This window comes from Grampus griseus, assembly GCF_964374135.1.
Source record: "Grampus griseus genome assembly, chromosome: 1".
Taxonomy (NCBI): Eukaryota; Metazoa; Chordata; class Mammalia; order Artiodactyla; family Delphinidae; genus Grampus; species Grampus griseus.
The window spans coordinates 22,856,356-22,879,028 of record NC_139017.1 but is presented as its reverse complement, the minus strand read 5'-3'; the positions used below and the strand labels follow the sequence as shown (position 1 = coordinate 22,879,028).

Here is a 22,673-nt window from a genome sequence, read left to right as displayed (position 1 = left end):
CCTTCACTTAGTATGATAATCTCTAGGTCTTTCCATGTTGCTGCAAATGGCATTATTTCATTCTTTTTTATGGCTGGGTAATATTCCATTGTGTATATATATATATATATATATATATATATACACATATATATATATATATATATACAATGGAATATTATATATACATATACACAGTATATATATATATATATATACACACCACATCTTCTTTATCCATTCATCTGTTGATGGACAGTTAGGTTGCTTCCATGTCTTGGCTATTGTGAATAGTGCTGCTATGAATATTGGGGTGCATGTATCTTTTCGAATTATAGTTTTCTCTGGATATATACCCAGGAGTGGATTTCAGGACCATACGGTAGCTCTATTTTTGTTTTTTGAGGAAACTCTATACTGTTTTCTACAGTGGCTGCACCAATTTACATTCCACCAACAGTGCTACCTTCCTGTTGAGTAAGCCTGTCCTCTTTTGACTTCTCCATGCTCCATGGAGGGGATCCTGAGTGAAGGTAACGGGGCCACTGCCTCTTGGATCCCTTCTTTTATTTTTTTTAAAAAGCCCTTCCATAGTGTTTTCCATGTCCTGGGAACTGTTTAAGTGCTTAACAAATACTAATTCAAATAACCCTACAATGGAGGCTCTACTGTCATCCTCCTTATTCAGTAGATGTGGAAACTAAGGCACAGAGCGCAGCTCCAGGCCACCTGACTTGTGACAAGGTAGAGCTGGGCTCAGTCTGGGAGCAGGCGCTGGGGCCACTCAGAAGAAGGGAAGGGTTCCTGCTGCACGAAGAAGCCAGCACCTCTGATTTGGGCCTCAGCCACACATTCCCTGACTCATCACCCTTCTTTCTTTTAGGCCCTGTCTTATTTCTTCAGGTGCCTTGAGCACCAGTTCATGGACACTGTTGCCAAGCCTGGTCACATTAACGGGCCTACAGGCAGCCTGGCCAGTGTCCTTGGGGTGTCAAGAATGACACTTGCTTTGTAGTCAAGGCTGTGGCACAGACAGGTCATAAGGAATCACAGCCGTGAGTCACTGTGCCAGGGCCTTTTGCAACCCCAAAGCTCAGTGGGTGGCAGGGCTACCTCTGCCAGTCAGCGTGGAAGTGTCCCAAACCCCAGAGGAAGGGAAATCTGACATCGACAGCTCACTGGGAAGCTAGGGAGAATCCACATTTGCCTCACGTCAGCCCAGCCACACTTATCACCCCGTGCAGCTGTCTGTTTACTAAGGGTGGACTTCCTACTGCTGGGACCCTGTCTTTGTCTCCCCAGCCCTGAGGTGTCTGGTGATTGATAGGTGCTCAGTGAATGCTGATTGAATGAGCGAACTGCAGATGGGATGAGCTGGCTGACCAGAAGTGGCCCACCTACTGAGATGAAGAGATTGTTTACCCACGAGACCAAGGTGCTGCGGGCACGGCCTACCCTGGTCAGGGGGCCTGCGTTCAAATCCCAGTGGTGTCCCTGACATTCAGGCTCATGGCCTTGGGTGATATTAGTTTGTGTATTTTGGCCTCAGTTTTCCTTCCCAAAGGCCCCCATGGTTGTGAGGGTAGAAATGGAGTGTATGTGATGGCAAGGAGACCCAGGTAGATGTACGATGGGCGCTGAGCCTTTGGACGGGGACCTCGGAGCCACAGGGTCTGCTCTGTCTTGCTCCTTTGTAGCAAAGGTGGCACCATTAGGGGTTCCAGGGCTGACCTTCCTGCCCTACTCATAAATGCTTTTCCTGAAGGGGGCTCTGTCCTCTTGACGGCTTCAGCCTCTGGGAGGCAGGAAGCTGATTTGCCAAGACCTCTGGGGTCTGGCTGGACACGTTTCACATCGGCTGAGGCTGGATTCCAGGAAGTTCTAAACTTCCCTCCCACTGTTAACAAATTAAGAAGCGGCCACAGTGATGTGGTGAAGGCAGAGGAAGGAATAGGGTACCACAGAAGCAAGGGCCCATCTCTGCTGCATCCTTTGTGAAACTCCTCCCTCCACCCTTCCCCATTTTCTCCTTCCTAGCATTCTCCTAGATAGGCCCAAAGGGGTGGCAAGGGCTCAGCCTCCCTCAGCCTCCCTCCTCTGGCCTCCCTCAGAGGGAGATGGCTTCTTATTCCAGGACGAGGCAAACAAGTCCTCAGGACTGAGAGACCCGCCTTAGGGCTTTGGCCTTAGGGTCCTGTAGCCAGACCGCCTGGCAGAGGTCATCCCATCCACTCCAGCTGGAGCCTTCCTTCTTGCAAGGACTCTGAAGGCTTCAAAAAAAAAAAAAAAGTATTATTCTGTTTATAGACACCCAGTAACAGGCCGTGTTAACATAGGGCAATAGCAACATCTTCCTCTGAGAGGCTGCCCGCTGTAAGTGGTCGCAAGCAGCTTAAGGGGCAAGGGCTGTGCTGTGCTCTTTTGCAAACAGCATGTCAGCTTCAGCCCCGAGTCCCATTCGCAATCTCACTGCCTCTTCAGGCTTCTGTGGGGCACACCGGTTGCTTTCCTTCTGCAGGATTTTGGGCAAAGTGTTGGGCTCCTACATCCCAGTCCTTCAGTTTGTCCATCTCAGAGGCTTCTCCAGGCTCTGGGGAAAGTTGGGGAGGGGAACCCTTTTCTTAGAGAAATCTTCCTCAGGAAAGAGTCAAGGGGCTGCACAGTTCTGTGGTTAGTGCCCCTGGGGAAGCCTAGAAGCTGCCCTTGGACAAGGGACTTGGGTGATGTCCAGGGATGTCTCTTTTGCTCACAGAGCGCTGGTCAGCCTCTCACTGAAGACGAGGCTGAAATACATGCATCCTCGTACAAGAAGCACGCTGACCTAAATTCACAATGAGGAGACATGGCCTCAGGTCTTTGCCAAAGAACAAATTTTGGTAGTGAAGACCCACAGCCCTACTTTCTCCAAAGTAATAGGTGATACCTTAGGTTGGTCCCCTTTGAAGGACTGACTCTAGAGCAAACAAATATTATTTGGGAACATAAAATGCTCAAAAATTATAATTAGTATTCTCAGAATGATTTTTAATTGAATATATAGTTGATTTCCAATATTGCGGTAGTTTCAGGTGTACAGCAAAGTGATTCAGTTATACATATACATATATATATATCCTTTTCTATTATGGTTTATCACAGGATATTGAATATAGTTTCCTGTGCTATACAGTAGGACCTTGTTGTTTATCCATTCTATATATAATAGTTTGCATCTGCTAATCTTAAACTCCCAGTCCAACCCTCTCCCACACCCCCTCCCCCTTGGCAACCACAAGTCTGTTCTCTATGTCTGTGAGTCTGTTTCATAGATAAGTTCATTTGTGTCATATTTTAGATTCCACATATAAGTGATATCATATGGTATTTGTCCTTCTCTTTCTAACTTACTTCGCTTAGAATGAGTGGCCCAGGGTTTATTTTGAACCCATAGCTTTTTTTTTTTGGCTCTACAATAAAGAATATTTACATAATAATGGTCACATAAATGTCACTTACTTGTTTTCATCATTTAAAATCAACTTATAAACAAAGGACTAAACAGAATGTTACGGTTACCCATCTTGACATCGCAAATGCCAAGGTGTAGCTAGTACAGGGTTGGGAGACCAGGCTGGGTGAGGAGGTGCAAGACACGGTCGCTTCATAGTCTAGTTTTACATGATGCAAAAATAAGACACTGTCTGCAGCTCAGGGAGCGAGAAATAGAGGTTTTCGTATATTGTTTAAATTTGCAAAAGTGATGAAAATAACTAAAATTACCAATGCGTTTATTAAAAATTTGAGAGGAGGATGGAATCCAGAATGAGGGGGGAAAAGAGCTAAACCCTTGTTTTTCGTAGCAGGGAGTCAACAGATACGTCTAAGGTAAGAAATCAAGCATACTGTTTATGGTTTGGGAGGTAAACTGTCAGAAGTGACGTTTGAAGAGTGGGGAAGGATGGAGTGGGAGACTATTACTTTTCATTATAAATCTTTCTTTGCTATTTGATTTAGTACCATAGATACGTCCTTGAACACACACACACACACACACACACACACACACACACACACACACAGCTCTTCAGAAAACTCATCAGCTCCCACCAGGAAACTCTCAGAGCTCCAAGAGCAGGCCAAATGCTCAAAGGACAGCTTAGAGCTGCATTGCAGAGGAAGCAAAAAGTGTTTCCAGGAGGTGTCGGGGCTGCTTGGTGGCTGGAGTGTCACATTCCCTAATGAACATGCAGGAAGCGGGTAAAACACGCCAGTAGCTTCTCACCAGAGTGGATGGCAAAAGCTCGTTTCCTTTCCATGACAGTTGCAGTGCTGAGCTATTAACAAAATGCTGAAGTATCTGGGAAAAGGATCTGGCTCAGCAGGACAGAGCTAATCCTAGGGATTCCCAAATGACTCCACACTCGTTATTATGTATTTTGTTTACTCAGGCCACCTTTCCAATTACCCGTCAGAATGTGCAAATGCTTCCTCCCTGCTTTATCAGGTATGAGAGGTAGAGAATCAGGTAGAGAATAAGATAATGATATCAGTACCATAATAATGATTACCATAGCAAATATCAATTAATGATGTCAAATGTCAATACCACCGCCCTCCATTCACACTCTCCCCCGGACTGGTTAGAACTCTGGCTCCACTAGGATGAACTTAGTACTGACAGTCTAGAAAATATGATCTGATCCAGGCCTTAAAGAAGTTTCCATCTAGAACAGGTGATCCTAAGGAAAAGGCCAAGGGAGTCCGCCTGTGCCCCTCGGCCTCACCACCCGTCTCTGACTGTCCCCGCTCGTCCGCCTGCGCCCTGTCAAGCCGGGCGGGGGGCACGAGCAGGCCTAACAGCAGCCCCTGCTCCTCCTAAACCCCTCTGCGGGAACCCTGGCTGCCGCCATCCTGAGGCTGCAAATCCTGAGACTCCAAACTCAACCGCCTCCAGAGAGGCCAGCACCCAGCCTTCATCCACTACGACCAGCCAAGGCTATGTTTTACCAGAAGGCAAAATCATGCCAAATACCTTTTTTTTTTGGTGGTGGTGGAATTGATGTTAGGATGGATGAAACCGAAATTACAAGTTTCTTTGCTACTTATGGTTCAGTAAAAGAAGTGAAGATAATCACGGACTGAACTGGTGTGTCCAAAGGCTATGGACTTGTTTCATTTTATAATGACATGGATGTGCAGAAGACAGTAGAATCACAGATAAATTTCCATGGTAAAAAGCTGAAACTGGGCCCTGCAATCAGGAAACAAAATTTAAGTGCTTATCATGTACAGCCACGTCCTTTGGGGTTTTTTTTGCGGAGCACAGGCTCCGGGGGCACAGGCCCAGTGGCCATGGCTCATGGGCCCAGCCGCTCCGCGGCACATGGGATGCCCCCGGTGCGGGGAATGAACCCGCATCCCCTGCATCGGCAGGCGGACTCCCAACCACTGCGCCACCAGGGAAGCCCCGTCCTTTGGTTTTTAATCCTCCTCCTCTACCACAGTTTCAGTGTAATCCAGACACTGGAGTAATCCCAACACTGAAACTTACATGCAGCCTCCAACCACGATGAATCAGTATGTTCAGGCTTATCCTCCTTATCCAAATTCACCAGTTCAGGTTATGACCGGATATCAGCTGTGGGTTTATAGTTATCAGATGCCACCTCAGTGGCCTACTGGGGAACAAAGGATTTACGTTATTCCTCTGGATTATACAGCTGTTAACTACCACTGTAATGAAGTTGATCCAGGAGCTGAAGTTTTGCCAAGTGAATGCTCAATTCATGAAGCTACTCCATCCTCTGGAAATGGCCCACAAAAGAAATCTGTGGGCTGAAGCATACAGACGGTGGAATCGTGTCTATTTAATCCAGAGAACAGACTGAGAAACTCCCTTGTTATTCAAGATGACTACTTCAAGGTTAAGAGTTCATCACTTTATTTATTTATTTACTTACTTATTTATTTATTTTTTGCGGGTACGCGGGCCTCTCACTGTCGTGGCCTCTCCTGTTGCGGAGCACAGGCTCTGGACGCGCAGGCTCAGCGGCCATGGCTCACGGGCCCAGCCGCTCCGCGGCATGCGGGATCCTCCTGGACCAGGGCACAAACCCGTGTCCCCTGCATCGGCAGGCGGACTCCCAACCACTGCACCACCAGGGATGCCCGAGTTCATCACTTTAGAAGAAGTTGGGCAGTGCTTAAGTCTGTTTGATCTTCTCTGCTGACTTTCTAGTCTCATAGGAAGTTGCAGGTTTTGAATAGGAAGAAGAGACTGAAAGTGTTTCAACTATTATAGAAATTTAATTCTGAATTTTGATAAATCACACTCAGACTTTTCTATACCAGTTATAATAGATTGCCTAGTTTTATTTTACAGTGAAACTGTTTTTCATTAGACATGTACTTAGAAACTGATTCTGTGTTCAATATATAGTTAAAAGTAAAAAACTGATTGAGACTGAAAGGAGTAACTTTAAGATTTATCTGTAAGGATTTTTTTAAATTGACATTTTAAGAGTTTAAAAGCAAATGCTGATTTGCAAAAAAAATTGTTTTAGAAAACCTGTTTTGAAAGGTCAGAATTTTGATAGTTTAAATACAAGCACTTCACTTCTGCAACAAGTAACTGTGAAGAGTACAATTTCTATGATGTTGTGCTTTGATGATTTGTCCAGAAATTTACCACAAAAGCAGAGTTGTTTTTTTTTTTTTTTAAAGAAGATGTTGGGGGTAGGAGTTATTAATTAATTAATTTATTTTTGGCTGTGTTGGGTCTTCGTTTCTGTGCGAGGGCTTTCTCTAGTTGCGGCAAGCGGGGGCCACTCTTCATTGCGGTACGCGGGCCTCTCACTATGGCGGCCTCTCCCGTTGCGGAGCACAGGCTCCAGACGCGCAGGCTCAGTAGTTGTGGCTCACGGGCCCAGTTGCTCCGCGGCAAGTGGGATGCTCCCAGACCAGGGCTCGAACCCGTGTCCCCTGCATTAGCAGGCAGATTCTCAACCACTGCACCACCAGGGAAGTCCAAAAGCAGAGTTTTTAAAACTGCATTTTTAATCAGTGGAACTCAGTATATAGTTAGCTTTATTGAAGTTTTCCTTATCTAAACCCAGTAAAACAGATTCCAAACAAACAGTCCAATCAGTGGGTCTTACATTTATTAGTTCAAAATATTTTATCTTATCTAGAATCCACACATAGAGATATCCGATTGGGATGGTAATTAGGATGATTAAATTCTGGGCCTAATTTTTTGTAAAGACTCCAAAACAAACTAAACTTTATTAAGTACATAAGCTTCTTGATAAGTTACCATTCTCCTTTTTCTCTTTACTTTTTTTCCCTTGAAATGTTAAACTCAATGGCTATATCTTAAATTGTGCAAAATATTGGTATTAAAGAAGGCTGAAACTTTTTTTTGTTATTTTAAATTTATTTACTTTTGGCTGTGTTGGGTCTTCGTTGCTGTGCACGGGCTTTCTCTAGTTGAGGTTAGTAGAGGCTACTCTTTGTTGCAGTGCACGGGTTTCTCATTGTGGTGGCTTCTTGTTGCGGAACACGGGCTCTAGGCACACAGACTTCAGTAGCTGTGGCTCACAGCCTCAGTAGTTGTGGCTCACGGGCTTAGCTGCTCCGCGGCAGGTGGGATCTTCCCGGACCAGGGCTCGAACCCGTTTCTCCTACATTGGTAAGTGGATTCTTAACCACTGTGTCACCAGGCAAGCCCTGAAACTTTTTTTAATGTCACTTAAACGTTACTCAGAGCACCTGAAAGGAATTGTTTCTATAAAAACATTAAAATATTAGTTATTTGTTAAAGAACAGATAGATTTTTGTTTTTTAGCCTATTATATTTCCTTTTTTAAAGTAAAATATGTCCAGGAGAGTCAAGGAAGTTTTGGCATTTCTAAACCAAAAAAGTTGTTTAGCAATAAGCATATCCCCAAAATATACTAGATTTAGAGTTAACAGTCCATTTTTAGATCAGCTAGATTCCTCGTTAGACAGTGTAAACCGTGACAAATAACTAGAGATCCAGAGCCCCTTTGCTATACCCACAGTCTTGCTTTTCCTGTCTGTAGCACCATTCTTCCAGGAGGTTTGCTCCTAGAACAGGTGATGTGAAGAAGAGAAGTATCAGTATAAACAATTTGAGGACTAAGCCTTGGAAAGGTAGCAATGGGATAATACCTTTCTAAGGGAAACACTTGTATCAGCATCATTTGACCTGCCATGGACATGAGTTTAAAGTGGCTTCCTGGGTTTTCTTTCATTGGCCAGCCCCTTCACTAAAACATGGAAACTCCATTTTTCCCTAGCCTAATGAATCTTCCATCGGCCATATCATCAGTGCCCATTGTCTTACAATTCCTAACAATCTTCATTCTGAATCTGAAGGGAAGAGTCTTTTAACTTAAGGATGCCCAAGAGTGCTTTCTTATGCCTCAGAATTTGAAAGTGCCCTGAAATTTGTTCTTTTTAAAATTCTCTGTACTTTTGTGTGTGTGTGCTATAACATTTTACATGTATTATTCTATGATTAAATTTCAAGTTTACTATAAATAATACCTAAATTCTAAAGAGCCAATTCTAATTATCCCAATATGACCTTAAGAAAAGTAAGGGAATAAACTTTTTATTTGTGTGCTATTTTGTTGGACCGAAGTATTTAAAAAGGTAGAAAGAAGAGACAAAATTCTGAACCTTTCAAAATGGAAAATTAAACTTAAAAGTGTGTTCCTATTACCTATGTCGATACTGTCTTTGCATAAATGAATAAATAGAAATAAAGAAAAAAAATTTTTTTTCAAAAGCGTTTTGACCTACTTATTCATGTCATATTATCTAAAAAGATGGTGGGGGGGCTTCCCTGGTGGCGCAGTGGTTGAGAGTCCGCCTGCCGATGCAGGGGACATGGGTTCGTGCCCCGGTCCGGGAAGATCCCACATGCTGCGGAGCGGCTGGGCCCGTGGGCCATGGCCGCTGAGCCGGCGCGTCCGGAGCCTGTGCTCCGCAACGGGAGACGCCACAACAGTGAGAGGCCCGCGTACCGCAAAAAAAAAAAAAAAAAAGTGTGTTCCTACTACCTATGTTGATACTGTCTTTGCATAAATGAATAAATAGAAATTAAGAAAAAAAATTTTTTTCAAAAGCATTTTGACCTACTTATTCATGTCATATTATCTTAAAAGATGGTGGGGATTTGGGTGGGGAGTATGTGACAAGATTTAGATCCTTGAAGTTCAGAAGTGTAAGTATTGTTCAGTCTCTTAATCTGGCCAAGTTAGTTTATAAAAGCAAGTCTTGCCACACTGAAAAAAAAATAAGAAAAGGCCAAGGGAATCACGTGAGAGCAGGAGAAACAGGACCCAGCTCCGGCCCTGATGACTCCTGGCTGTGTCTCCAAGGGCAGGGAGGCGGCGGAGGATGTGTTGTCAGGTGAAAACAGGAGAACATGTTACCACACGGATGTTGTCACACACCTGGGCTTGTGCAGGTCCAGCCGTTCTGGGAGCTCATACAAGATTTAGTGTTGCTTTGGGGAAGCAGAGCTGAGGTTAGAGGTGAGCACAGGAGACGCCTCTCATTGTCTGTCCATCTGCCAAGTTTGTCAACTTTAACGTTGTATGTGTTGGCTATTAGTTTCCTGAATCAATAGTGGCCTTAATCTGGAGTAAGATCTCATGTGTCTAATTTCCATTCATCTATTCTTCTCTTTTTCCCCTGCTGCCCACCCCCTGCCTCTCTCTTTTTTCAGCAAGTGCAGTTCGAGCACAAACTATCTGCCGGGCACCATGTTAGACATGATTACACCTAGAGGGGTGTCCGTCCCTCGCTGAGCACGTGCTCTGTTGGGAGAGCTGCACCCCAGCATCTCTTTCCAGAATGTCACAGGGAGTGTCATCCCCCTGTTTTCATGAGAGACCAAGGGCATCCAGAGAACATAGTGATGAACTGGGCAGGGAGAGATGGGGGTGCTCAGAACATTAGGAAGCGTTTTCATAAAGGAAGTGAAATTTATGCTGAGACTTGCCAGATGAGAACATTTCAAAGATAAAAGAGAGATGAAGAATGAGCCACTAGATGACCCTCCAGGGGGTGTTCTGTGAGAGGCCTGAATGCTGAGTGGAGGGTGATGTGAGGGGCAGGACGCGGGGGTGGGAAAGCGGGCTGGGCCTCGGGGGAGGAACCTCTGTGCTCCGTGTGGCCACGAGAGTGACAAGTTAGGCGTCACCTGGGCAAAGAGGCACGGTTCAGAATCAGCACCCTGGGCTCCTGTGTCCTATGTAACGGTCCTTGAATGTGAAAATATTCAGAAGTACTGAAGCTGTGGGGAAAGACACAAAAAGGCTTTTTACCAGAGGGAGAAAAAAAAAAACCTTTCTGATTGCCTGCTCTGACTCTCAAATGTTCAGGGAAAGCCCAGAAAAGACCTCAGGGAAAAAATTCTTTTCCCTTTTTTTTCTGGTCACTTTATTCCCTCTCATCACAGGCAATCAGGAAGCTGAGGAACCCTCTGGAAAGGGCTGGGTTATGGTTCTCCTTAATGGTAGGATGGGATGCTTTTCTCCCACAGGACTGCTATCGCACTGCCACCCAACCCTGCTCTGCTGCACCCTCATGTGCACGCGCAGAAGCTCTAACATTCAGATTCCTGGCCCCGGACCCCCATCCGAGCCCTTAAGGAGGTCTGGGCTGGGGTCCAGGAATCCAGAGTTAACACCAGCTCCTCAGATGATTTGCCCCCAAGAGTCTCCTGTGGAAAAACACCCAGACCTGGCGGAAGGTGGGAGGTGCCCGAACGGGAGTTGTAGAGAAGCTGTCTGGGGCTGAAGGGAGGGGAGGCATGGGGACGCCACTCCTAACACTCAGGGGCTGCGGGCTTTGTGGCCCCATGATGGCCAAGCTGTGCTGGGTGGCCGGGCCGGGTGACGCCAGGTCAGGGGAAGCGGCAGGAGCTGTGGACTCTGGTCTGGGGAAGACAGAGGAAGCCTGCCAGTCTAGGTTATCTAAAGGCCACCGGGGGCGGGGAGGAGACTGGTCGTAAATGTCCCCAGTCCTAACGCACGTGCATGCCAACAACATGCCAACAAAACAGACGGAGGTGGAGTAATTGCATGCTTGTACAGAATTCACACGATTACACTTAGAGCATTCACAACGTACTATCTCTGGGAAAAAAAGTCTTCACAAACTTTTCAAACCCCTAACGACACAGGTTCGTAAACTGTATGCACTCCTTCTACCTGAGAAATCAGACAGCTTTGTAAGTAGTCTCCCCTCCCACAAGGTCAGTGGAAGCTATTTTACAATTTTTCCACTTTTCAAGCCCAACCTGACCCCACAGACTGCCTGACCAGACTCTCCCCCCAGATCCACAGTCGGAGGGGAGGCCTGGTTCCCAGCTCTGCATGACAAAGGGCAGCTGCCCTTCCTCCCTGCAACTAATAGGTCCCTTGAAAAACGTCTCCCAATCCACATTCACCACTAGCTAATTGCTCAATTATTTTATTTCCCCAACAAAACTCTTCAGTCCGCCTGGAATCCACATTGCAGGACTAGGAAGCTGTGTCCAGAAAGCCTCAGGAGTCTGGGGGACTTGCCCTCTGTCTGTCTGCCTCCCCTGCCCAGCCCAGACTCGACCCTGGCTTGACTGAGTCCCCAGCTTGCCTGGGGCTTATGGATGCTCCCAGACAGCTTCAGGGGGTCCTGCAGGACCATGTGCTGGAAATAGTTTGAAGGTGTGGAAAGATTTGGGGCTGGGAATCGGAACACCTGGCTTTATGCAGGCATCCATCATTACCTGTGTGAGCTTGGAGATGCTGTCACCTCTCTGGGCCTCAGTTTTCTTAGCTCTAAAAACCAGGGGGCAAGAGAATGGATGGGGTGGTCCACTTCAGCCTTAAGCCCTCTGATTCTACAAAGTAGCCAGGAAAAGGCAGGGGATGGGGCACCTTGCTGGACAAATCCTCTGAGGGTGACAGATGCTCCCAGGCTCTCGCGCCTTAAGGGAGATTGGGACGGATTCTCAGTTTCCAAACCGTGGACCATCTACCCAGGCACCAGTGGCCCTAGGAGCTCCCTGAGCACCGGACCCCAGAAGCCCATCCACGAAGGCAGGACTGGTCCTGGTCAGTTCCAGTTCCCATGAAGGACTCAGTCTAGAGTCGGCTCCGTGCTGGGAGGCCAGCCTAGGAGCCCAGTGAGACACCTGGGAAAGGCAGAGAATCCAGCAGAGGAGGGTGCTTCCACTTTACTTTCTTATCTGAAAAACTAAGTTTCAGTTTAACTGGTCAGTTACTCCAGGTGCAGAAGCGGCTTCTGACCAGGGGGACTCCCAGAGGTCCTCAGCCCTGAGGCATCTCCTCGGCGCACTGGATCTCAGGGAGCTGCAGCACAGGGGCCCTGCAAGGCCTCATCATGAGCTTCCAGCCCCGGGGAGCTCCGGGGGGTCTAGATGTTGGGGGCCTGGAGAGGGGGCCTCGGCTTGCAAGGGCAGCCTGGGTGTTATATCCTTGGCACCACCCTGGCCAGTGATAAGCCACATCTCTTCCTCTCACCCAGCAGCGAGGGTGGTGGACTACTGCATATTTATGGAACAACTTCCAGGGACTGAGGGCCACAAGTCCTGGGTCTCCTGTAAATGTGACACTTCTGCACCTTTTGGCCTGACTTAAGGCCCAAATGTTTGCATCAAGTAAGTCTTTTCCTTGCTAATCACTTGCAAAGAAAGGCAACAGCTCTCCTTTTGAAGAAGGCTACACTTTTCACAGGGAGAGCAGGAGGGCCCCCTCAGGCCGGACCCAGAGGTGGCGCCTTATATTTCAGGGGGTGTCAGAACAACGTGATATATGAACTCCAAGATGGGATTTGAATTCTGCCTTGTGAATTACACAAATGCTGAGGAAACAGAGGTGCAAGAGAAGGAAAGGGGAGCAGAGAAGCAGTAAAGGTCATGATTGTGTTGCCCCCTGAGAGGCTCCCAGCCCTCCCCCATCCATTACCCTTCCTACCCCGTTCAACTATCAGGATTTCTGTATTTCCTCTTACCTTGTCCTGTGAGCATGTTTGACAGAATCCTTGTTTCCTTCCCTTCAAATAACCCGCGCTCTGCCACTTACTAGCTGTATGACCTTGGGCAAGTCAGGTACCCAGTTTTATGCCTCAGTTTCTTCATCTATAAAATGGGAACAATCATGGCAAATTGTGAGGATAAAGAGTTAATGTATATAAAGCACTCAGAACAGTGTGCAGCCCATAAACAATATTAGCCATTATGATTATTATCAGCGTTATTATTATTTCTCCCTTCCTCGAATTCAAAGCCCCCCCCTTACTACTAAAACCCAAGCAAATGCACATGCGCAGGTATATGCATACATCTATCTATCTATCTATATATATGTACGCACATAGGCGTATGGTGCAATTTGTGCTCTCATCCATGGGGAATTCCACCCTCGAGCAGCAGAAGGTTCTCTCTTCCTCTGCCTGGGACATGTGAGGAGCACAGAGGCAGGGGGATGGCATGAGAGACCTGTCAGTGACACAGCATACCCACAGAGGAGGCCAGAGTGCCCCCTGCTGGGAAAGGGCTCAGGGGTGCTCCCTGCACACTGGACCCCTCGGCCCCCAACCACCGTCCTCTTCCACCGTCATTGCTCACCTCCCACGTGACAGGACACGGGGAGGTGAGGCTGTCTCCTTTCGGGAAAGGCTTCCTCCTGCGCATACTCAAATCCCCTGTGCCAGGAGGGGCGTCGGGGACTTGCTGAGCGAGCGCAGGCAGGTTCCTTCGCTGCGCAGTGTTCTGACTTCGCATCTGGAAGATCTGCAGATGCTGACACCTGCCTCCTAGGGCTGTTATGAAAACACGTCCAGGGCCCAGAACACTGCCTGGCACAGAGCGACACTCAGGAAATGACTGCTCTTCTTGTCATCGTCATTTTTAGAAAGGTGCCCCCGAGACTGCAAGAGCAGGCAGATGTAACCAGAGCAAACCCTCTAGGGTGCTCACCACACCAGGCGCTGCACCCAGCCTCTTACGCGTGTAATCCACTCAATCTTCACACTGGTCCGTGAAGTAGACCTGTCATCGCCCCCTCCTTCAGAGGAAAACTGAGGCACTGAGAAGTTGGGGGACTTGTTAGCAGGCCAAATAGCCAGCGAGCAGCAGGCCCCCTACTTGAGCCCAGCCAGCCTCAGATGTGTGCGCGAGGAGGCACTGGGGGCTCCCACCAACGTGACTCTGGGCAGCTCTGTTGTTCTGAATCCGGGCATGACCTGGGCTCAGACTGCGCTGCTGCTGTGAGCCTGCGGCCGGCTCACCATGCAGAGGGCTGGCTCTCCAGGAGGATGCTGCACCTGAGGGCTCCCTCACTGCAGTCCTGTGGTTGCAAAGACATGTGCAGAAATCGCTTCTCCTGGGACTGGCAGAGAGCCGAGCTGCCAGCTTCCCTGTCCTGATAGCGTCTAGCTTCCTTCTGTCACGGGGAGGACGGGGTCACCTGAGGGACTGTGGAGATGAGCAGGAGGGGGCTTGCAGGGACTGGAGAATGGAGGGAGGCGACTCAAGGGGCTTCTGTGAAAGTGCCCTGAACGGGGCCTGGACCAGAACAGGCAGGAGTGCAGAACACTTTCCCTCCTTCCTCTCAGTGAGCAAACCTAGACCCAGACTGGCCTGCAGGGAAGAGATTTAAGCAGCCGGCTAATGGGACACTCGTTTCCACAGAATAGGCTCACTTTTTCATAGACTAGGACTGAGGTGGGGTCAGGCAAATTCAATAGGCACTAAAATTATTATTGAGCTGCCAGACAGCAGCGGTCAGAGGCCCCAGGCCCGTGTGGCATCCAGACAGCCCTTTGTGCCCTTTCTAGACAGCCCCCTCCTCGGGGCTCAGGGACCTGTCTGGCCGCTGAACTCCCAGGAGGTCCGAGGGGTGTGACCTCCCTCCCTCGCGGGCTCCCTCCCTCCCACCACCCAGGCCCAGCCCAGGCCTGGCTATAAAGCTGGCCCAGCCTGGCCCTCAGCACACCCAGCTGGGACCCTCCCGGAGCCTCGTCCGGGGACACGTCCGCTCTGCCCCTGCGTCTCCCGAGCAGCACCATGCGGCCCCTCTGGCTCTGCTGGGCGCTCTGGGCGCTGCCCCTGGCCGGCCCCGGGGCGGCCCTGACCGAGGAGCGGGTCCTGGGCAGCCTGCTGCAGCAGCTGCGCCTCAGCGAGGCTCCCGTCCTGGACGGGGCCGATGTGGAGAGGCTGATCATCCCTGCCCACGTGAGGGCCCAGTACGTGGCCCTGCTGCAGCGCAGCCACGGGGCCCGCTCCCGGGGGAAGAGGTTCAGCCAGAACTTCCGAGGTGAGGCCCTCCCTCCCTGCTGCAGCCTGGTCCTCGCGGGGTGGGGGTGGGGGGGCTGCTCTGGGGAGGCAATCTAGGGGCGCAGGGTCCACAGGGTGATGAGGAGGGACCATGGACTGTGAGGAAGGCTGGGCCCAGGCCCCTGGTCTCTGTCTGCACTGAGGGCCCCCCCCCCTCGGGGCCAGGAGGAGCTGGGCCAAAGCTAAGGCATCAGAGAAGATGAGGATGGAGAAGAGAAAGCAGAGCCAATGGGAGCGTGTGGGTGTGGCAAGAACCCTGGCACAGTCTCAGGGAGAGGCGTAGAGTCAGGGCTTCTGGGGTACCGTTTTCACATTGCCACCAGTAGCCTGACCTTGAGCAAATGGTTTTTCTTGTTTGTTTGTTTGTTTTTGCGGTATGCGGGCCTCTCACTGTTGTGGCCTCTCCCGTTGCGGAGCACAGGCTCCGGGCGCGCAGGCTCAGTGGCCATGGCTCACGGGCCCAGCCGCTCCGCGGCATGTGGGATCTTCCCGGACCGGGGCATGAACCCATGTCCCCCGCATCGGCAGGCGGACTCTCAACCACTGCGCCACCAGGGAAGCCCGAGCAAATGGTTTTAGAATCATCTTTTTGCTTCTCTGTTTGTTCCTCCGGAGCACTGGTGTGACTGTAGCCGACCCACCTCCCAGCGCTGTGAATATTAAAGTGCGTTATTGTGGATGAAAAGGTGTCGGGACAACACTGTAGCGTAACGCCGAGCTATTCAGCTGTCAGGGATGCAGCCATCCTGAGTCCTATTCAGCCTCTTACCTCCCTGGGCCTGGACTCACCTCCTCAGTGCCCAGAGCTAGACCCAAGGCCAGGTGCCCCCAGGGGAGGATTCTGATCTTCAGCATCTCAGCTGAGGTAGCCCTGTCAGCCCTGCCAGCCTTCCTGCTGGGCGGAGATTGTTACAAACAAGGCCCAGACACATAGGGGGATTTTCAGGTAACTGAGCTTGGCCCAGGGAGACAGAACAGGGGCTGGTCTCTCCCTTCCTGGCCACCGCCTCAGTGGCCCTGCCACCCTCAGAGCTCCCCTGGTGCCCGGAGGGGCCCCGCTGACCCCGCTCGTGTCCCCAGAGGTGGCCGGCAGGTTCCTGGTGTCCGAGGTCTCCTCGCACCTGCTGGTGTTCGACATGGAGCAGCGGCTGCCGCCCCACAGCGAGCTGGTGCAGGCCGTGCTGCGCCTCTTCCAGGAGCCGGTTCCCAAGGCCGCGCTCCGCAGCCACGAGCGGCTCTTCCCGCGCAGCGACCGCGCCCGAGTCACCGTCCAGTGGCTGCACGTCCGCGACGACGGTTCCAACCGCACCTCCCTCATCGACTCCAGGTGGGGAGGTGGCAGCTGGGGTGTGGGGCGGGGGATGAGGAGGGGGACTGGGCCTGGCGCGGGAGGAGGGGTGCCCTGGGGGAGGAGGGGCGGCGCGGGGGGCCCCTGGGGGGGAGGGGAGGGGGAGGAGAAGGATGGGAGAGGGCCCTCCCCCGGGGCCACCCCAGCCGTCCCAGTCCCCACCCCTCAGCGCGGGTCCGTGTCTCCGTGTGGTGTCGCAGGCTGGTGTCCATCCACGAGAGCGGCTGGAAGGCCTTGGACGTGACGGATGCCGTGAACTTCTGGCAGCAGCTGCGCCGGCCCCGGCAGTCACTGCTGCTGCAGGTGTCGGTGCAGCGGGAGCACCTGGGCCCGCTGGCCTCCAGCGCCCACACGCTGGTCCGCTTCGCCTCGCAGGGGCCGTCGGGCGCCGGGCAGCGGGAGCCCCAGCTGGAGCTGCACACCCTGGACCTCAGGGATTACGGGTAGGTGCAGGGCCAGGACTCTAGTAGACTGGGTGGTCCAGGCCCACTGTGGCGGGGACAAGCTGGGGGGCAGATGCAGATAGCCCCAGGATGCAACTGATTCCCCACTACATGTTAAGAGTTTCTAATGGTAGGAATTTTTATTATTCAAATATTTTATTGAAAATATCTTCAGGGAATTCCCTGGAACCCCAGTGGTTAGAACTCATTGCTTTCACTGTGGGCGGGGGGAGAGGGGGGGCAGGTTTAGTCCCTGGTCGGGGAGCTAAGATCCCGTAAGCCAACCAACTGGCAAAAAGAAAACAAACAAAACCAAAAACTGAAAACCAAAAACCAAAAAACTTCAGGTATTTTCAACGAGCTTTATGTTGTCATTGATACGTATACATTATTGTAATCATCTGTCTTCACTCCACCCTCTTCCCTGATTAATTCTTTGAAAAATATTAGCATTAGCGGTTACTAGGGTTAAACAGCTTTCCTCTGGCATTGGTGAATTCTTTCTTCTTGGGACAAGTTAGCTATTTGGAGTGGATGGAGCTGTGTAGTAGGGTGATTAATAACAGGGCTTTGGAATCGTACAGTCTGGGTCCATGTAGCTTTGCCTTCTACTGCTGCAGGAACTCTGGCATGTCAGTTAACACCTTTGGGTCTCTGTGTCCTCATGTGTAATGGGAATGATACTGGAACCTCTTCAAGGTTCATCTGAGGATGATATGCAAGTATCATCTGAGATAATATATGTAAAGTACTTAGTTCAGTGCCTAGCATAATAGGAAACCTTTAGTGAACAGTAACTGATTTATAATTTATGTTTTGGATGTGTTTATTCATTCACCACTTAACACAAATAGCCAGCATTTTGAACATAACAAGAGATGGACCATAAATCTCCCTCCAGATGCCCCACGAAGCCCCACCCTGGGCTCCCTGACCTCTGCCCTCCCAGCTGACCTCTGACTCTGCCTCTCCTTGCCCCCCACAGAGCTCAGGGAAACTGTGATCCTAAGGCACCAGCGACCGAGGGCACCCACTGCTGCCGCCGGGAGGTGTACATTGACCTGCAGGGGATGAAGTGGGCTGAGAACTGGGTCCTGGAGCCCCCAGGCTTCCTGGCCTATGAGTGTGTGGGCACCTGCCAGCAGCCCCCAGAGCCCCTGACCTTCAAGTGGCCATTTCTGGGGCCGAGACAGTGCATCGCCTCAGAGACGACCTCGCTGCCCATGATTGTCAGCATCCCGGAGGGAGGCAAGCCCAGGCCCCAGGTGGTCAGCTTGCCCAACATGAGGGTGCAGAAGTGCAGCTGTGCCTCGGATGGGGCGCCTGTACCAAGGAAGCTGGAGCCGTAGGTGTGGGGTGCAGCCATGGAGGCTCTGACTAGACACGTGCACAAAGCAGGTCTTAACATAGGTCTTAATTTTCTACTTAGCAAGTTACCCCTGCCCCAGCTGAGTGCCCCTATTTTACCTGTCTCGTGTGTTCTTCCATTTCTTGCTCTCCTGTCCGTCACCCACCCTAAGCACTTACATGAGTAATTAATGCAACCCAATTGCAGAGCTGTAGAGGGAAATCCCAGTCTACTTGTTAAAGGATATAGCTGAGCAGGGACAGATTGTCAGCTAGGAGCTTCTGTTCTCTAGCAGATTCTCAACCGAGTATGGGACAACAGACCCCACAATGAGAAGTGGGAAAACAGACTGATTTACTCTATTATACGATGAATTAAAACAAAACAAAAAATCCCTCTGTTTCCCCTAGGTAGGGAGGAGGTCTAAAAAGAAGCCCCATTCACCAAAATGTTGATCCGCTCTGGGCTTTTGTACATATACTTGGGTCCCCAGTCCCCTGAGAGGGTGCTAGAAGGGAGGATGAAGGGCTTTAGGCTAGGGACAGTGGACAGGGTATCAGGACACCTGGTTTCTGGATCTAATAGGGCCATAAACTGTGACCTCAAACAAATGCAGACGCCTTTGGGCCACCATTTCCTTTTAAAAAGGAGGATTTGGGATTCAGCTCTAGGACTTCATTGCCCTGGGGATCAGACAGCCCTAAACTCACCCACTCCTCTGCTCCTCCAGAGACAGAGCATTGCCTGTGCATATGTAGGTTATTTCCCCCACTATTTTAGAGAACTTATCACCAGAACCCACGTGTATTTACGTGTTTGTTTCTTTTAACTTAGCAAAAAGAAAACAATCGAATGTAGATAATCTGCTGAAATAAAAGTGATGTTTCACTCTGTGTCTCTGTATTTAATTTGTAGTGTCCTTGACGTAGGAGAGAGGGAGCAATAATGGGGAATGAGAGCGACATAAGGATCTGAAGAATGGGCGTGACCAAGGTCCCCCAACCCCTAGGTGGCGCTGAAGACTGTAATAACGGTTTAGATTCTGCTTTTATTTGTAATATTTATATCCCTCCAACTCTCATTCCAAAAATAGTATTGTAAACAATTATTGTATTAGTGGTTCTGGGGACAGGGAAGGCAAGCGAATGTTTACTGAGCATTCACTCTGAACCTGGGACCTATGCTAGGCAACCTCATATACATTATACGACTTAATTCTTGCAACTACTCCTTGAGGTAGGTATTATTATTCCCATTTTTCAGATGAAGAAATCAAGGCTGAGGCAATGCAAATCTATGGGGTAGAGCTCAGCATGCCCCATGCTCTGCTGATGACACAGGCATTAGTTAACATGTCATTTGGAAGCTGCCACATCTGGCAACTCCCCTACATTTACCTTTCCCGCTCAACGGGGTTTCCTCATGCCTGACTTATTGAAGTTCATGGATTTTCTATTTTGGTGTACAAAGCTAATTAATAGCAACTGAATAGCAAAGGGGAAAAGGAGCTAGTCTGTGGACAGCCAGGACTTGAGGACTTGGCAAGAATATTGTTGGAGATGGGGAGAGAAGATTTGTCTCTGACTTGTAAATGGCTATCTTACCTCTATAAGACATCAAAATGAAGAACTGCCACTTGGCATGTTGTGAGTACCAGGGCATACAGTCGCTTTCTCTACAAGAATGTTATCAAAATCATCTAAAGAATTCTACCAGCTTCTCAGTGACGTATCTGTGGCTCTAAAAGGTCTGTGGACTCCCAACCAGTCACATGAAATCAGTGGCAAGGATGGGCCTGCTCACATCATCCCATGCGAGCTAAAAATACCTAGGAAATCGGCTTCATTTCAAAAAGTAAGGATGTGCTCATCAGCACAGGGAGACAATGTGGTAGACTAAATGTTCTCCCCAAATACGTCCATGCCCTCCAATCCTTAGAAACTGTGAGTATGTTCTGTTACATGGCAAAGGGACTTCGCAAATGTAATTAAGTTTACAGATCTTAAAATAGGGAGATTGGGGCTTCCCTGGTGGCACAGTGGTTGAGAGTCCTCCTGCCGATGCAGGGGGCACGGGTTCGTGCCCCAGTCTGGGAAGATCCCACATGCCGCGGAGCGGCTGGGCCCGTGAGCCATGGCCGCTGAGCCTGCGCGTCCGGAGCCTGTGCTCCGCAACGGGAGAGGCCACAGCAGTGAGAGGCCCGCGTAGCGCAAGAAAAAATAATAATTAAAAAAAAATAATAGGGAGATTGGTTTGGATTATGCAGGTGCACCCGATCTAATCACATGAAAGCAGAGAACTCTCTCCAGCTGGAGGCAGGAGAGATGAGGCAGAAGGGGAGGTCAAAGCGATTCAAAGCTTGAGAAGGACTCAATCTGCCATGCTGGTTTGAAGATGAAAAGGACCATGAGCCAGGGAACGTGAGTAACTTCTAGAAGGTGAGAATGACTCCCAGCTGACAGCCAGCAAGGAAAAGGGACCTCAGTCCTACAGCCACATGGAACCAAATTCTTCCAACAACCTGAATGAGACTGGACGCCGATTTCCCCCCAGAACCTCCAGATAAAAACCCAGATCAGTTGACACCTTGATTTGGCGCACAGAAGCCAGTTGGGCCCACTAAGATTTCTGACCCACAGAATGTGAGATAACTAATCCGTTTTGTTTTAAGCTGCTAACTTTGTGGTGAATTCTTACGGCAGCAGCAGAAAACTAATACAGACAGTGAACCAAATCCCATTAGAAGTGAGCTGTAATTACAATTTTTTTCCACTGAATAAAGTAACAACATTACAGCTAATTTTGAATGAATTGAAAACTACCCATAATCCCACCATCCTAAAACAAAATAGTTTCGGTTTTTGAATCTCCTGTTCATACACAACCTGACCTGTTTACATACAACAGGAGTACGTACCTGTTTTAAAAAATCAAGGTTAAGGGAATTCCCTGGCGGTCCAGTGGTTAGGACTCAGCGCTCTCACTGCCAAGGGCTCCAGGTTCGATCCCTGGTCGGGGAAAAAGCCTGATCCCGCAAGCCGCGTGGCATAGCCAAAAAAAAAAAAGAAAAGAAAAGAAAAATCAAGGTTAAGGTGTGCCTTACCGCATATGAAAAAGAGGTGTACAGTCATATTCCAAAAGAGTCACATTGATTCTCTTTAGGTGGTGGGATTAAAGGCAGTGTTCATTTTTCCATTTGATCTAATTTCTAATTGTTCTACAGTAAACATGGATTATTGGTATAAGAACAACAACAACAAGGCAAATATGCATGCAAAGTGTGACTCCCTGGAGATTCCTATATCGGGAAGGAGTCAAGGGGACCTGCCATTTGACTGGCTGGGAGCAGCTCAGGATTCGCCCTCATTCCCTGAATCATCTCCGTTCTTAGGAAGATGAGCCTGCTATCCAGAGACAGACCAGGAAGGATGTCCTGAAGCCTTGAGAGTGAAGACCCTGGACAAGTGAAAGCAGAAATGAAGCACTGTCCACTTTGTTGGGACAGCTGGAGGTGAAGAGGGGGCAGGACCGTGGGGTTGGGGGTGAGAAGGGAGGAAGGGCAGGAACAGCCCAACCCATCTGACTGGTGGATGCGAGGATCAGAGGAGAGGAGTGAGGTGGGCAGTCCTGGAAGCTTAGTGAACTCCCCGTTTTCTCTCTGGACTTCTCTGTCTGTTCAGATGGAGTAAAGTGATAGAGTAGGCACCCAAGAAGGCAGGTGGCAGAGAAGGAGAGTATATGTCCATGGCAGAATGGCAGCACCAGGCTTCCTGAGGGTATGTCCTAAGTGGCCGGGTGGGGAGGACGGGTCTTTTCTCATCTCATCTCATCTCATCCATCCAACACTTGTACCCAAAGGAACTTCACAGGCATCAAACGTAATGGCCATGGGAGCCACAGCAGGGGCCGCTGTGCAGACGAAATGAGCCTTTAGAATCAGCAAGGTCATTACAAGAAAATGAAATGGGACTGCCTACAATTAAAATGTATATTTAAAACTTTGTACGCATAAACTTTAAACTTTGGGGAAAAAAAAGATCACAAAGTACCACTAAAAATAGCCAGTTTCGGGCTTCCCTGGTGGCGCAGTGGTTGGGGGTCCGCCTGCCGATGCAGGGGACATGGGTTCATGCCCCGGTCTGGGAGGATCCCACATGCTGCGGAGCGGCTGGGCCCATGAGCCATGGCTGCTGAGTC

General features: G+C 49.5%; 1 protein-coding gene and 1 pseudogene across 2 annotated transcripts; both read left to right on the top strand.

Moving 5' to 3' along the window:
* The first annotated feature begins 490 nt into the window (after positions 1 to 490).
* LOC309819492 (deleted in azoospermia-like) lies at positions 491 to 6,175 on the top strand (annotated as a pseudogene). Its single transcript has 4 exons — positions 491 to 512; positions 4,789 to 5,254; positions 5,419 to 5,881; positions 6,122 to 6,175. The product of its transcript is annotated as a deleted in azoospermia-like (transcript).
* Positions 6,176 to 15,067: 8,892 nt separating this feature from the next.
* On the top strand, positions 15,068 to 18,477 carry LOC309830652 (left-right determination factor 2-like; the record flags this gene model as incomplete). The annotated part of the gene is made up of 4 exons (XM_082667291.1): positions 15,068 to 15,317; positions 16,418 to 16,664; positions 16,886 to 17,128; positions 18,114 to 18,477. The coding sequence occupies 4 exons, from the start codon at positions 15,068 to 15,070 to the stop codon at positions 18,475 to 18,477; spliced, it is 1,104 nt and encodes a 367-aa protein (XP_082523417.1).
* Between the last annotated feature and the right edge of the window lie 4,196 nt (positions 18,478 to 22,673).